The 16,316-nt window shown below is 45.6% G+C and overlaps 1 protein-coding gene across 2 annotated transcripts in view; it reads left to right on the plus strand.

Moving 5' to 3' along the window:
- The first annotated feature begins 203 nt into the window (after window positions 1–203).
- RPS6KA2 (ribosomal protein S6 kinase A2) overlaps window positions 204–16,316 on the plus strand; it is a 368,603-nt gene continuing 352,490 nt past the window's right edge. For both annotated transcript variants that reach the window (XR_011535604.1, XM_070603175.1), the window contains exons 1-2: window positions 204–647; window positions 4,343–4,402. Coding sequence is in view for 1 of the 2 variants with exons in the window: in XM_070603175.1 (XP_070459276.1) it covers window positions 585–647; window positions 4,343–4,402 (123 nt within the window). In the remaining variant the exon portion in view is untranslated. The remainder of the gene's footprint in view (window positions 648–4,342; window positions 4,403–16,316) is intronic.

A 16,316-nucleotide genomic window follows, 5' to 3' on the forward strand; every position in this document is an offset into this window, starting at 1 on the left:
GCCACCCCGCCCCCCCTCCCCGCCCCCTCTCCTCCCCTCTTCCCCAGCCCTTGGTTGCTATGCAGTTTCTATGGCAGCAGCATCCTCAGACCCAACTTTCACCCATCATTTAGAGCCAATTAAGGTAAAATGGTGGGGGAGGGGGAGGGAGGGAGTGGCCACGTAAGGGGGAGGGGGCGAGGGAGGGAATCCAATCTGATGCCGCAAGGGAAGCGTTCACTCTGCTCAAGTCGCAGCACAGATTCTTAAGCTGCAATTTTGTCTCCTTGCCTCCTCGCAGCCCGAGCGGGAAGCAGCAGCAGCTCCTTGCGGAGTCCTGGGGTTGGCGGGGAGAGGACACGCTGAGCAGCCATATTGAAGACCCCTGGGGTTTCTCCCCAGACCCCAAGGACCTGAGCGCCGGTGCCTGCTGTCCTCCGGGCGCAGACTCCATCCTCCCCATCTCGCCTCCTCCCAGCACGCCTGCTTCTGCCTCCGGGGCTCTGACATTCCCGTCTGGCCATCTCTCCGTCCTCTTTGGCGCCTCTGATTATTTTCTTTCTTACTATCAATACTTGATCAGAGGGAGAGGAAAGTTTTTAAAAATGCCAATTGCACACTTGCTGGAGCTATGGAAAAAGATAGAAGTGGAGCCGATGGAAATAGAGGTGAGTACAGACGAGAGAAGAATGTACTTTTTCACTGTATCCTGGAAAATCCTAACTCTGTAGCAAACCGGATGTTTATTTACCATAATGAATTCATATTTACTGAGTGACTACTGTGTGACAAACTTGAGTATTTAATGTATCTAGATGTATGTATTGTTATATATGTGTATGTGTATATATATACATAACACACATCCACACACATATGGTGTTGTGTGTGGTGTAAATCTCTAAAAAGAAATGAATGAATTGCAGAAAAAAATTGTTGCTCTTAAGCCAAGCTTCAGGATGCTTCTCAAAGTATGTGTACATCTTCAAAGTATTCATGTCTCCAAAGTAATCGGCCTCAGTTTAATTCTCCTTCAACAAGTGGCTTTAATTATAAGAATTGCCTTTGCCACAGCGAAGGATGAAGCCAGGAGGCAAAACGCCTGACGAATTCTTTTTTAAAAAACAGAAGGCGTAAAGATAAGGCAGTCTTAATAGGGTATATATTCAAATAAAGAGGCGCGGCTAAAGAGGAAGAAAAGATAACGAAATGAAAGTGTCAGTGGCCCATCCCCAGGGCTGGCTGGAGTATAGGAGACACTTCCGATATTAACTGTCTGCTTCCCAAGGGCTATGGAACTCTCTGGTCCATGGAATTGGATTTGCTTAATTTCAATTATACATGGTCAACGTATTTCCTAGAAAGGAAAGTTCCCCAAAGTTATTAACACTTCCTGAATTACTAGCTATACCTGTGCTGTGTTTATACGGACTCCCATTGCATTTGAAAATGGCTAATTTTAATAACTTACTCCATCTTCACAAAATCCAAGCTTTGATTTTTGCCTTATCTCCTATGCCCAGCATCCTGTCTATAAATTCAATTCTCCCTATTTTAAATGTTATTTATGTTTATATAGACATACTATATATTGAGACCTTCACATATCATAATTTTAAATTGAAGGAGAGATTCTGTTTTAGAAGAGAATTTACTTAATATTTTATATTTAATACTTTTTTTTGGAAGCCAAACGAACTTAATAATGCTGGGGATGTAGATTGGTGTTCAATAGAGATTGATGAACATAGCGTAGCTATTCAGCCCATTTTTCAGTTGGAACAACATAGACACAGGTCCCTATGAGAAGCCCCTAAGCAGAGACAGAGATGACACCACAGCTCTTTATTGCTATTGATTATCCAGTTTGTACCTCATGTTGTTCTTGGCGTTGAAGGCAGTGCCTTAGAAAGAGCTTCTCACTTACGAGGGTTGCCAATTCAAGTTTATTTTTTCTAATTGAATTAATGAATTGAATTAATGATTGGCCAGAGTCCTTTTCCTATTTCCCTGTGCTTTCTGAAGCCCCCATGCTTATCTGAACTCTGTTTGTGGTGGAGACTCAGCTGTCAGCCCCTCAAGAAGTGGGCCCCACGAAGGAAGCCCTTCTGTTGTGGGCAGGGGAGGGCGGGTTTGGCTGTGGACTGAGAAAGAAGGACGAGAGAGAAGAAGTGAAGGGGGCCTTGTGAATTTCTCATGGGACTCTGGCCTTTCTGTTCCTGCCACTGCCCAAAGCTCGGAGGAGCAGCTTGTGTTTTCAGTGTTTCTAAAATTGATTGAAAATGAACCAGCAATGAATATACTCATGTTATTTAAAAAATACGTCATGATCCCGGGAAGAATTTGCAAATTGAGGGAATTTGAAGCAGAGTTGACTGATGGACCGTGCTGCCCTGCCACCCCATTGAGAGGGCAAATTATAAAAGTGTTGAGGTCAATGCATATGTAACAACAAATAATGAAAATTGGATAATCTGGATGGTCCTGAAGCAAAAGAAATTTTCTTCAGGCTTCCTGGGTAAATGTTTTAGAATAGTACACCCTCTGGAGTGCGTATATTCAGATAGATAGATGGTTAAGATACCCTATTTATTTGGAACCCGGAAAATCAGAGCTCTTTCTACAGAAAGAATAAACCTGAAATATTTGATCCTGAGGTTCTTCGAGTCCTGAGGAAACTCCGGAACCCACAAAGATGTGGAGTCTTATCTGTTTTGGAGCTCAGAGGCTGAATGTACTTTCCAGTTTTGCCTGTGTTTTCTGTGGTATGATGTTAAAAATAACTCACATAAGAAATTGGGCAAAACCACGTGGAGTACCTCTGGCCTCTGAACTCCAGATTGAACATCGTGAAACCCTTGCGTGAAAGCACGCATGGTGTTCTCATGGGGAAATCTGCTATGCGAGGTCAGTGCTTACATTATGTGCTTTTACGCAAATTAAACTTGACGGAGGATTGGGTTTCCGGGGACTGGCAGCCGGTACTCTCAGATTCTCGTTTTATTTTGTCTTTGTGAGTTGCTTCCCCTCTGTCGTCTGAGGGAACCGGACCAAGTTGTGTTTGAGGTTCCTACAATAGAGAACAGTTTCTCCTTTATAAAAACCGTCTTTGCTTCAGCACGTTGACCAGGGGCAACTCGCTTGACTGTCTGGGGAAAGAATTTGTGGTTTTAGGAATTCTTTTGAGATCTTTTGGATGGTATATTGTACCCATTAACGAAGCATGTTGACGAGGAATCGTACGCTGATTAAAAACGGAGACCTGTGTAAAATCCCGGATGAATCTGGCTTTAAAAAGCAGCACGCAGTCTTGTGTGAATTACGTTTTAGCACGTTAAACGCACGACTCAAAAGCAAGACTTTGCAGGCATGGCTTTCAGCAGAGTTACAATGGCCAAGGGTGTGCTTCAAGGGGAAGGTGAGAAAATGAGAGATGCAATGAGCGAGGCCAGTGGTACGCCAGCCCACAGGTCCGGCTGACCCATTTTCTCTGTGCTCTTTCGGAGGAGTAAGCATGATTGTTCTTTCTGCGATGTCATCATGCATTAGAGAAAAGAAGAGCCCCCAGTTTTAAACCACGCAGCTCAGACATGACTCCCTGAAGTCTCACAGTCTAGCTTGTATAATGATGATGATTTTACGGACGCTGGGCTAGAGGACGGGACTGGAAATAGTAATGACAGCAGCTCACTTGAGCGTCTGCCACATGACGGAGCCCCAGCTGAGTGCTCTGCTGGCATGATTTCACTGAATTCCCTCATCTCCAGCCTCCGGTTGATACTACATGTTCCTGATATTATATATGGGGAAACTGAGGCCCAGGTTAAGCCATTTGCCTGAAGTCAGTAGCAAAGACTCAGACCCAGCCCCTCCTGGTTAAGCTTATGTTACGGAAACATTCTGCTTTATGTTTTAACGGGCCCAGGACTTCGCTCTCTCTGATTTCATTCATTCTCTGAGCGAAGCCCGAGACTGATTTGTTCCATTCAAACCGGGATGGTTAGAACTGCCTTCCCTATCTCTTCTCTGTTTCCATCTTATCAGCATTAGTCTTTGAGCCCCATGTAAATCCACCCAGCATCTTTCTGGCCAGGGGATTACATAAATCACCTTGCTTCTCCTTTCACTTGTGGTCTACGTTACACACAATTGGTTTAGTATCTTGTAATTGCAGATGTAAACACCCACTGCCTTATTGGCCGCCTGTTGTATAGACGATCCGGCTCTGGCATGAAACTTCCTAGGGTTACAAGTAAATTCAGGAGGAAGGGGACCTTGGTGCAGCCCCCCGTCCTCCTGTGCTAATGCTGAGTACAAGGACGTTGTCGTGCTAACACTATTTGATATGTACCTTTCTTATCAGACCACCGAGGAGGATCTTAACCTGGATGCAGAGCCTGCCATTGAAGACACCGCGGAAGAAGTAACTATACTTGTTTTATTTTAGCCCGATTGTCTGGGGAGGAAGGTGGGGCGGAGGGTGAAATTATTGAAAGATTGAAATTACTAACCCATGAGTGGTTATTTTAGTGAAATATGTCTGTATACACACACACGCAAACACACATATGCGCACGTCTATGTTGTGTGCATATTATGGTCAAGAATTTCCCTCAAAAGGATACTTAGAACGTAGGAAGAAAAATTACAAACCATGATAAAATTGACAGTCTTCTGGACTTTTTTAAGCACGTTATAATCAATAGACAGCCGTGAAGACTAAGCAGCTGGGGCAGCGAAGTGATGGATCATTCTACCTGCTGGAAGTTAGGTTGTGTGGGCTCTTGAAGTGTGTGGGAGCGTGTTATCAGAGCTGTGGGAGAGGAGCAGATTCCCTTTGTGGCAAGTCAGGGTCCGTCTGCAATATGACAGGTCGAGCGGAAGTGCTGAGGCCACTTGGATGGGGAGAGTGACATTGGCTTCTTGCTGGGAGGGTAACATCCTGAAGTGGGCATAAAATGAGCTGTCGCTGACTGTGTATTTCTCCATTTTCATGCCACGTAGGAGTGCGTTTCTGACCCGGGCAACAGAAAACTGGGTTAGACTTTCACAGAGTGGAAAGGTCCAGGCAACATTGAGATCCTAGAGGAGATTGTGGTAACCACAAGCGTTCCATGAGGGGGCCTGGATATTACAAAGCTAAATTCCACAGATGAGTTGAAGCTACTGTAGTAAAGGGATTCTATTTAAGCAGCCCTATTTCTATCACTGATAAAGAAATTTTCTCAAAGGCAGCTGGAGCCAGGGAAAGCTGACAAGCAATTAAGAAGAAGACATAGCAACCTCCTGAGCTGCTCAGCCGTGCACCACTTGGAACCATGAAGGTTATAAAATCTGCAACTCTGTGGACTTTTAAAAATAGCCGGCGAGCGGCGGTAGGCTGGGAGGGGTGGATCCACGAACACTGCTGGCTTTACAAAATGGTCTGGTCAGATCCTGAAAACTGCATTTCACATCCATACACCAGCCAATGCACATTTTAAGCCCCGTGCCACCGGATCTTATGATGGCGTGAAATAAATGTTGGTTAAATAAAGAAAAAGGGGACGAAGCTGCCTCGTCTTTAGCTGGCTGCCGTTCAGTCTGTGCCTTTGTCGCTGATTGGGGAGTGTGGAGCCCAGCTCCATTCCTGGCTTTGCAGTGATCTTCTTGCTTTCTTGAACAAAATGTTTGTCCTGGCTGTGTACCTTTTGCGTTCCCTGGGAGAGGAGCGGTTGCCTGGCTTTTGCCAATTCCACAGAAGTCAAGGGTAAAGAGACACGTGAGCCAGTGACTCTCCTGAAAAGATGGATATTCCACTTGGTACCTGCCCAGTAGCAGAGGTAAATGAGCAAGGAGGATGCTCCATGCAAATTAACAAGGTCGGAGACCCAGGGTCTCAGAGAAACTGAGCCACCCATGGGCCCACCACTTTTCATAACACTTTGCTATGTGCTTGTGGGAACTTTGATTTCCAGGGATCCTTCGGTGCATTTCTTGCAGGCAAATTAATCTGGTACTTTTGCAGTTAGGCTGAGGAAGCGGACTGTCTAACACTGAGCCAACACAGGTGTGCAGACTGTCCGCTTTGACAGGCCACACTGAGCATCTGGACTGTAACAAGACAGGCTCACGGGTGCTCACGCAACTAACAGAGTATCATTTAGTTCACTGACAATATTTATTTCCTAAGACCTCCTCGTCTCAAGTGGGTCATCCTCAGCATTGTTGATGGACACGCGGATGTTCATTTGTTGCAGGAGTGCAGTAAAACCCACCCACCTCTTTAAAGTTATTTTTGATAATGGAAAATCAGGTGGAGGAAGTGATCATTACTTTTTGATGTTGCCTTATCTGAATGATAGGAAATCAGCATACCTTTGGCTCTTAATAAATGAAGGAAGAGAGTGCCAAACAGATTTTAGGAGTATTTTGCAGGACCTGGTGTTAATACATGGAAACATTTGTAGTGTTTATGGGAACATTGAAAAATACCGGGGCAAACCAGTTGTGTACTGATGTTTCTGAGAAAGGAGCTGAAAACTCAGCTTGCGGATTTTCAGTGTGGCAGCCGATGACTGTCTTCCCCATGTTGTATGTGGTCTGATTTTTCAGTGGGGCCAAGCTTTCCCCTGTACGTCCTCCTTGGCCTTCAGAGTGGTAATTGACAGAGCTGTCTATAACTGAAGGATTTATGGCTCGGATAAATGAGGGAAATGAGATGGTAACTGAGCTGAGTATAGAAAGTTTCACGCCCTTCACCGGTCTGAATGTGTATGATGACTAAGAAATCTTTTTTTTAAGGTATGCTTTTGGTGAGGAAGATTGGCCCTGAGCTAATGTCTGTTGCCAAACTTCCTCTTCTTTTTTTTTTTCTCCCCAAAGACCCAGGACATAGCTGTGCATCCTAGTTGTAAGTCCTTCTAGTTCTTCTATGTGGGATGCCGCCACAGGGTGGCTTGATGAGCGGCGTGTGGGTCCACGCCAAGAGTCCAAACCAGCGAACCCCAGGCCGCCAAAGCAGACGTGTGAACTTAACCACTTGACCATGGGGCCGGCCCCTAAAAAATCTCATTTAGGAAAAAAAGTCATTCAAATCAACAGTGCTGCTTTTTGTGTGTGGGGAATGTTATTCATTGATATATATGTGAAGTATAAACACATTTGGGAATTTGGGATACTTTATGTGTAAACATCTCAGTGTGTGATTCTCGTCCCATTGTGTCTCATGTCGTGGCTCTGTCCGACTTCTGAACAGAGAACCCTAGTGCAGGTCTAGAATAAAGATTGAAAAAAGACAGGAAGTCGGTGTCGGAACCTGGGTGTCAATGCAACATATCGTTTCTTCTCCACCATGGAGAGAAGAGAAGGACTGACTCTCCGGAAGTCAGTGTCAGCACAGGGAGTTCGTGTCAGAAATGCACAGCGGGGCTGACCCTTAATCTAATTTTACATAACACTTCAGAGGTGGGCACCCTTTATATTCTAGAAAAGAACCTCAAAAAACCCTCATCCCATCATAAAATATTTCCCCAACTTGGTCTTTAATGGATTATTGGAAGGGGCTCGGCAGAGAGACAGGTCACAGTCGTGGAAGGAAAATCTGGAGCAAAGTTTACCCCGTGAGCACGTCTGGGGCGCCTGCTTTGTGAGGTTTTGTGGTTCTATTTCCTGCCTCCTTTTTGCAGGTTACACATAGCAAAGCCAATCGAAATGCTGGGAAATTGGGACACCTAACAGAGTTTGCAGTTTAAGGCAGAAACACAGCCTCCTTTGGCTGGGACACTGCGGTGTCCACAGGTGACCGCGGCCTTGGTTGGTGTCTGGGTAGCTCCTTGGGACCGATCTCACGGCATAAGAGCCCGTTCATTAATCTCTGGGGGAAATGGTGTGGTTCGGGGAGCAGGGTCAGAGCAGCGAGTGTCCGCAACACAGATGTTAAATCTCTAAATAACAGTCACCCCCAAACTCCGGCATCTCTGCACCATCATTTAGCCCTCCATCTCTGTGTATTCTAGACACATGGGTGATTTTTAGGTGAGTTTCTCATTTCACAGAACCACCTGTGAAAAATATCAGCATCATTGTATGTGTTTTTCAAAGTGCTTGGATTTCAGGGTTATCTTTATTAATAGAGACCCTTTTCTTGTCTGGTCAACCTTAGAAACCAGATCCAGAGAAGCTAGTCACGACATTAGCATGGCTTTACTTTATTTCCTCGTGACCACTGGGTGTTTCCCTCTACCCCTGCCTAGAATTCTACTCTTGGTTTTGATATCAGAGATGCTGGCATCTCTAAGGCAGAACAGAGCAGAGAGGGTGGCACCCCTTGACCAGCCATCGGTTGGTGGGAGAGCTGCAGGCAGATCACAGGAGACCTGTCCCCAGGGGGTTGGCAGAGGGAAGTCCAGTCCCTGTGGCCGTGTGAGATGCTAGAAGATGTAGTCCCAGCTGCCTGGCCCCTGGCTTCTTCTCGGGGGTCATGTGGACCAGTGGGCGGGGCCTCGGGTCAGAATGTTCTGTGATTCCTGAGCATCTGTCAGCATGACCTTCAATGACCAGCAACATGACTTTGGAGTGGCAGCTGCTTGGACCTCTCCATTTCTTTGCTTGGGGAGAGAGGCGTGGAGCAAGGCCGGGGAAGAGATTTGGGGGAGCGTGAAGAACCCTTCACGCTTGCAGGAGAGAACAACCCAAGATTATTCCATTTCTCTGGATCAGAGTCAAGGTGACAGCGGGCTGTTACCCAGTTCAAGCCTGGGGCACCTGAACCCAGATCATCTGTAGATTCCAATGTGTTACCTCTTACCTGTGTCGCCCCAGGAATCTAGAAAGAGGGTTTCATCGTTCCTTTAAAAAAAGTAAGAAAAAACAATCGGAACGGGTTTGAATAGAAATGAGACAAGAAGAATAATGAAGCCTGGGAATTAATAAAGCCATTAAGAGCAATGCAATTACAGTTTAAAGAGATAGTTAACAGTTTTGCAAAGAGATTGATGAAACAATCTTTTAAGTCCTGCTTATTATCTGCTATCCATCTGCCTTCAAAACATCCACCGTGTCTCTAAGCTGGTGTCATCTAAGTCATGTCGACTCTGTCAACCCGTTTAAATTTGTGTTTCTTATTGTTTTTCTGTCCAAAAGACAGGAATTACTTTAATTCTTAACAGAAATTCTAGAAAAGGGTAGTGTAAACATAGCACATTTTGGAGAAAGGGCAATGTGGCTAAACCGTTGAAAACCCCATCCGTGTTTAAACACACTGCAGGGTGGGTGACAGTAACATTGGCTTCACCACCTGTTAGCGTTTACTGAGGCAGAAATGAAGGAAAATGTACAATTTTGTGATGAAAATCGGTACAGCACATTACTTGATGTGTCAGTGGTGATTATTTGCAGGAATCAACGCGAGATGAGACGTCTGGCTCTTATCTGCAGACATCTGTTGTTCTGGTTATCTCATTATTGTTTAAGCGCCGGCCGTTTATCACCACTGAACGCTGAATATGGCTATTTTCGGTTTCTGGGATCCTCATCTTTGCTTCTGTAACAAAGTCATCAGTGAGTTTCCAACAGTGCTTTCTCTCTGGAAAAAAAGAAAAAAAGGATTACTCAGTTAGTGCCAAGGGGACATTCTCTAGAACCCTGGGCACAGTTGGTGACCTGTCCCACTGTCTTAGAACTCCACATCAGGAGGCGACATTGTCCCACATTTGGGCGAGCAGAGCAAACTGTTCGCGTCTTACTATGTGCTGGCTCTAGCCGTGCGAACAGGCAAGCGGCCGGCATCAGCTTTGTCACAGCATCTGTCCGGTGCAGCACAGTGATTTCAGGGGTGGTCTCCTAAAGAAAGCTCTGGCTCTGTGGAAAATGTGCTTACCCCATCACAGCTGAGAATAACCTTCGGTTTTGAGATCGTTGCTGAACCACAAAGCAAACACCTCATTAAAGCTGAATTTCCCTGTTCTTTAACACAGAGCCGTGGGCTGGAGAAAGCCCTCAGATCAAGTTTGGGGTGTCTTTTAGGGCCTCCTAAAAGGAGTTTGCACCCCTTAGGAATGACGGTGCACCAGTCCTGCCTGCAGAGGAAACCCAATAACGGGAGGAAATAAGAACCCTACCTTTTAACGCACTTGTTTTATAGTTTCTTTCATCCTTCCTGAACTCTGGGGGGCAGCTGGGAGGTCTGTTACTCTCCCTCTGTGTTTCAAGTGGTGAAATCGAGGCATCAAAGATGCTGTAATCTAAGTATAGCAGAGAACCAACAAATAAGGGAATTTCAAACCAAAGCTTTTTCTACTGACATATTTTCTCTTTCTAGAATCTCTGATTCCCCGCTGACGTACCTGATGTGGGGTGGTGGATTTTTGGCTGATAGAATCAGGGCTCTCGGACTCAGAGCCATTTCCCTGGGCCATCGGCCCTGTGGAGCTCACGGACCCTTCGCTGTCACACTGTGATCCTCTCCCCTAATCTCTTTTGACAGTTCTCTCTCCTTTCTTCAGATTGGGAAAGTACAAGAATTGTTGTTTTTTGTTTATGTGTACAAAAAAACCCAGGGGAGCTTTAGCTGGAGATGCTTTTGAAGATTATAATTCCCCTACTTTTTTTGTTTTTTTTTTTCGCCTAATATCTCTGTCATCGGTGGGACGAAACAAAACAAACTTGCTCTCGTAAGATAGATGCAGCTCGGAGCTGGGCGTAGAGAAATAGACTTTGCAATTTCTGTGAGTCATAAAAATCTCTAGGGAATCATTGAAACATATTTTTTTCCCAAGATGTAGTACCAAAACACCCACAGTGCCAAGTGCATCGTGAGTAACCAACCAGCCCTGTGTGGGCGATGCCTCCTCTCCCTTCCTCCCTTGTTGGGGCTTCCATGGGAACACCAACGAGGGGCCAGGTTCCCTCCATCCCTGAACTCGGTCCTCCCCTTCTGTCTCAGATAGGATGAACGGAGCCAACAGTTTGTAACTTGTATACAAAGAAAACAAAGGTGAGGATTCAAGTCTCTTTGAGGAAAGTTCTAGAAACATTTGCGCATCTGTGTTAGGCTTGACGCTGTATTGGGCACATGAGACAGAAACCCTGTTCTGCAGGAAGTCACAGTCTGTTTGAGACTGCAGACACATAATTGCATATTTCCAAAGTAGTAGGATAAATCCCACAAGAGGGCAACTTCTAGTGTCCTTGAAATGATGGAAGGTCTCGTGTGCATCCTCTGGTGGGGGTGGCAGATTGCCTTGCGCATCACTGCTCCCAAACGACACCTCTGGCTCAGGTCATTTTCCCCTTCCTTCCTTCCTCCTTCCTCCTTCTGCCTCCCTTCTCCTTCTTAATTCTGTCAGCTAATGTCTACCGAGTGATTGCTCTGTGCGGGGCACTGTGCCAGGCTCCAGTGAGTCAGTGATTCAGATAAAGGAGACAGACAGAGTCTCCGCAACCTCACATTTCAGTCTTCTTGCAAATAAACAGCTAACTAAACAGGAACATTCTGTATCGTGATAAGCGCTATGGAGATAGAGAATAGGGTCCTAGAGAGCGACCTGGGGTGGGGGCTGTTGTGGCAGAGCGGTGGTCCCGGAAGGCTTCTCCAACCAGTTGGGGTGGAGGCTGGGACTTGAATGATGGAAGAGACCAACCACCGACTCCTGGGGGAAGATGGTTCAAGGCAGAGGCAGCCTGGGGATCACCAAGCTTGCACGCTGCAGGGACACTGAAGAGCCCTGTGTCTGCAGCAGGCTGCGGGAGCTGAGGGTGGAGAAGAAGGCGTGGTGTAGAGATGTGGCCACCAGGGGTGGGTCTCTGGGTCCTATTTTAGTTTTCCTGGGAAGCTACTGGCGACTTGTAAGTGGGAAGCTGGTGTGGTCTCATTGATGTTTTTTAAGGCCAGTCCCTCTGGTGGTTGGATTAAGAAGCGTGGAGTTTGCGGGAAAGTCTGGTTAGGAGGCTGCTGTGGTTGTCCAGGCGAGAGGCGGTGGTGGTCCAAGCCAAAGGGAGCAGGTCCTTCTGGCAGTTACTGATACAACATGGTCTAACTTCTGTACTGCATTCCCTTCCTAGGCTGCCGGAACGAAGTTCCACAGACCAGGCAGCTTAAACAACAGAAATTCATTCTCTTGCAGTTCTGGAGTCTGGATGGCTGAGATGGGGGTGTCAGAGTGTTAGTTCCTTCTGGGGTTGGGGAGGACACTCCGCCCCACACCTCTCCCCTAGACTCTCGTGGTTTCCGGTCATCTTTGATGTTCCTTAACTTGAAGATGGTCAGGCGGTCTCTGCCTCCATCTTCACATGGCCATCTCCCTGTGTGTGTGTCTTCCCCTGGCTGTCTTCTTACACAGACATCAGTTATGCTGGATGTCCTATATAATGACTACCCTAATGTCCCACCCTAATGACTTTCATCTTTAACTAATTATTCCTACAATAATCCTCTTTCCAAATAAGGTCACATTCTGAGGTACTGGGGTTGGCACCTCAACATATCTTTTGGTGGCATCCTTCAACCCATTGCAATCTGATGCTTGGGGAACTTAGTTTTGTTGGTTTCATGGGTCTACGTCTCAAAGTCTGCCAGAGACCCTGCTTTTTAGGCCATGAACTAAAATCCTTGCATCCGATGCTGACTGGAGTTTTATAGCAATTTCTGCTTCTTCCACCCTGGCCGGGCAGCGTGTGAGGTTCCCTTCTCCTGCGCTCTGCTCGGCACTTGCTTTAGCTCAGGAGATTGCAGGTCCTTTGAGACTTGGCCAAGGGCACCAGAGCACAGGTGAGCCCTATGGGGGACTTTGAGCCATGCCAAACTCCCCATGGTGGGGATGCCCAGTTTGGGACCAGAGAACTCTTTTGGGGTGCTTTTGCATCAGCCCACCTGTTCTCTACCTGCACAACCCTCGCCGCTGGTCAGTCCTTGTCCTTTTCAGAGGGTGGGCATGGGGTGTCACACTTACACCGTGTCAAAGGGAAGGCATATAACACAAGTCGTATGACTGCAAGAGAACCCTCTCACCTTTTCTCAGCAAAGAAGCCCCTCTCTCCGGTCCTCTTCTGACTTAACCACTGTGCGCCTCTGGGAGGCGGATCAGTCCTTGCGTTGTCTAGATTACGCACATCTCAAGAGCCACAGCCTCACACCTTTTTATTTTCTATCTTTTCTTGCCTCTGCAATTAGATTCCATTCTTGTGCTCTCATCTTGCCTTCCTGTAATTTGAAAAACCGTTATCTTCTGCAGCTGTCCTGACGCCTGACTTGCTCATCCTCTGCCTTCGCTGGCTGTTCATTGTGAACCTGGAGACTGCTGCCTCCCGAGGAGCTGGGGGCAGCCCGTGCCTCCTGCCTCAACGACAAGAAGCAGGTGTCAAGAGTCTGGACTTCCAGACATCAAGCTCCTTCTTCCACAAATAAGACAGTATGGAACGGGAATATTCAGGAATACTCAGATTACTTTTTCAACGACAGGAGACGATGCATTTCCTGATTGGTGATTAGTGAAGACAAGGCTCATAAAGCAACTCCTTGGCATATTTATTGTAATAAGTGCATGTGGTCACTACAGGAATCAGAACACATTTAGTATTATGTATCATGAGTGATACTGATGAAGATGAGGAGCATTGGAGGTCCCATACATTTGTGTTACTGTTGGGTTCCAGCGGCACATTTAGAACTCAACTTCCAAACCACCCTTTGCTCAGCCCTGGCATAGGCTTTGCTGCTCAGGCTTTCTGTGTTTTTTGGGTCTGGGCTGCACCACAGAGGGTCCCCAGGCAACTCCAGCTGTGCTCGGCCTTAGAGAGGGGCCAAGAAGGAGGAACCTCCTGCTCCCTGGTGGGGCACTCTCACAAGGAAGTCTGATTCCCTTTGCTGGGCTCGGGGACCACCTGGAGATTTTGATAAAGCTGCAGATCTGGTTCAGTGGGTCTCGGTGGGCCTGAGATGCTGCATTTCTAATTGGCTACCTTCCCAGAGATGTGGTGCTTCTGGTCCTCAGGTCGCACTTTGAGTCCCAACAATGAGGAACCCTCAGAACAAGGGCATGATGCTCAGTGCTAGAGAAGTCTGTTCTGGAAGCAAGGGAGCACACTGGCGCAGTCTTTGAGAAGACTGTCTGTCATTGGCTTACAAATCCTATTTTTCTCCAAGCAAGTGCCATCTATTTTTTTTGTTAGTATTTACATTTATTGTTATGTCAGAAATATTTTCCTATATATATGGATAAAACTAATTTTGTTCAATAGTCCAACTCATTATCTATTGGGGAGGTAGATTTTTGTCTTTTTAAATTTTAATTATTATTATTTTTAAATGACACAAATTTATCATCTTAGAGTTCTCAAGAGCAGACATCCGAAATCAGTTTCACTGGGATAAAATCAAGGCGTCGGCAGGCTGGCGTTCTTTGTGCAAACTCCAGGGGAGAATCCATTTTCTCGTATCTTCCCACTGCTAGAAGCTGCCCACGTTCTTTGGCTCCATGTTCCCTGCCTCCATCTTCGAAGCCAACAGTGTGGCATCTTCTCTCCTCTCTGACTTCTGTTCCAATCCTCACATCTCTCTGACCATGCTCCTTCTTCCTCCTTCTAATAAGGACCCTGTGATTGCACTGGGATGGCATTTGTTTCTAAATTGGTAAATTGTACCACTCGAAAGTCTCCATTATATGACAAGAGATCAATTTAGTTTTGCATTTAGAAAATAGTAATAAATAAAAAGTAAATAGACTCTCGGATGTGGCATATTTCCCCATTCCTCCTCACTCCATCTTCTTTTACTTTCCTTAAAAGTTACTATGTGAATAGTAAACATTTATCCACGTATTTATCTAAAAAATACTTTTTCAGCATCTATCCTAAAAGAGACAATTTAGAAGACGTAGTGATGAGTGACACATGTCGCCTGGCTTCAAGTGTTTGTTGTATAGAGTGATAACTAAAGTACAAAGTATACAGTGATAAATTCATAAAACAATGCAGAAAGTTACTTCAAACATAACCAGCAAGTTCTAGGGAAAAGTGAATAGAGAAAGAAGAGGAGGAACACCATGACTTAGCACTCCTATAACCAAGCAGGTGATTGTATTAGTTTATGATCGCTGCTGTAACAAATAAGTGCAAACTTAGTAGCTTAAAGCCACACAAATTTATTATCTTACAGTTCTGGAGGTCAGAAGTCCTAAAGTCTAGGTGTTGGCAGGGTGGCGTTCCATTCCAGAATCAGATTCCTTGCTTTTGCCAGCCTCTAGAGGTGCCTGAATTCCTTGTTCCTTGCCCCTTCAGCCATGGTGCCATTCTGACTTGTGCTTCCATCCTTACTTCTCCTTTTCTACCTCTGACCCTTCTGCTACCCTCTTATAAGGATACTTGTGATGACATTATACCCATACGTGTAATCCAGGAAAATCTCCCCATCTCGAGATCCTTGACTTAAACACATCTGCAATTCCCCTTTGTCATGGAAGGTGACATACTCACGGGTTCTGGTGCTAACCATGGGGACATCTTTGAGTGCCATGAATCTGTCTACCACAGAGGTACCGTCTATGGGACAGCTGGTCTGGTCTCTTCATGAATCTGAAGCAAAAGATTAGGGAAGGGATGCTGTGAGCCAGAAGAGACATAACAACAAATGTTATGCATACTTCTTGGTTGAGTCTTGATTTATAGAAACCAACTATAAAATATATTTCTCAGGACAACTGGAGGATTTTGAACATGGACTAGGTAACATTTTTCTTGATATTTTTGCTTAAGTATTTTTGGGTAAAGTATGTAAACCATGCATTTCACTCCTAAATATTTCAACGTACCTCTCTCAAAAATAAGAACATTTTCTTACATAAGCATAATGCCCATTATGACTGACAGGTCGATGCTTTCATTCTGCCTTCCCCAAACCATTGAATCAGGAAGGTCAAAAGCATGTCGCATTATAAGTTAAAAGCTACCCACCCTTCTCTCCATGTTATTTTACTTCCTTGAAAAAAATCAATTATGGCTAAATTGTGCCTTTGTTGGACAGGGCATTGATTTCTAGCTGTTAATTTTAACAAAGAGCATTAGCTGCTGACATCCTCCTACTAGGCTTTAAAAGACTGAGGTACTCAGCCCGTGACTCAGGCATCCCTCGTTTACCAGGCAGGGATTTTGGGTTTGTGACCCAGAGCTTTGGCAAGCAGTGCTTGCTCCTGCACAGAGGCAACGTTATTTTTGTGTGCCTTGAAAGTAGGAAGAAAAACGAGCTCTTAAGCTATTTGAGAATTAGGACAAGTTCTGCTTCCTGATTGTCATTTCACATGTGAAAGCTTTGTTTAATTCTGAAGGGAAAAATACTTGGATGGGTAATTGGCAAAAAGCAAGTG

This window comes from Equus przewalskii, chromosome 32 (genome assembly GCF_037783145.1).
Source record: "Equus przewalskii isolate Varuska chromosome 32, EquPr2, whole genome shotgun sequence".
NCBI lineage: Eukaryota > Metazoa > Chordata > Mammalia > Perissodactyla > Equidae > Equus > Equus przewalskii.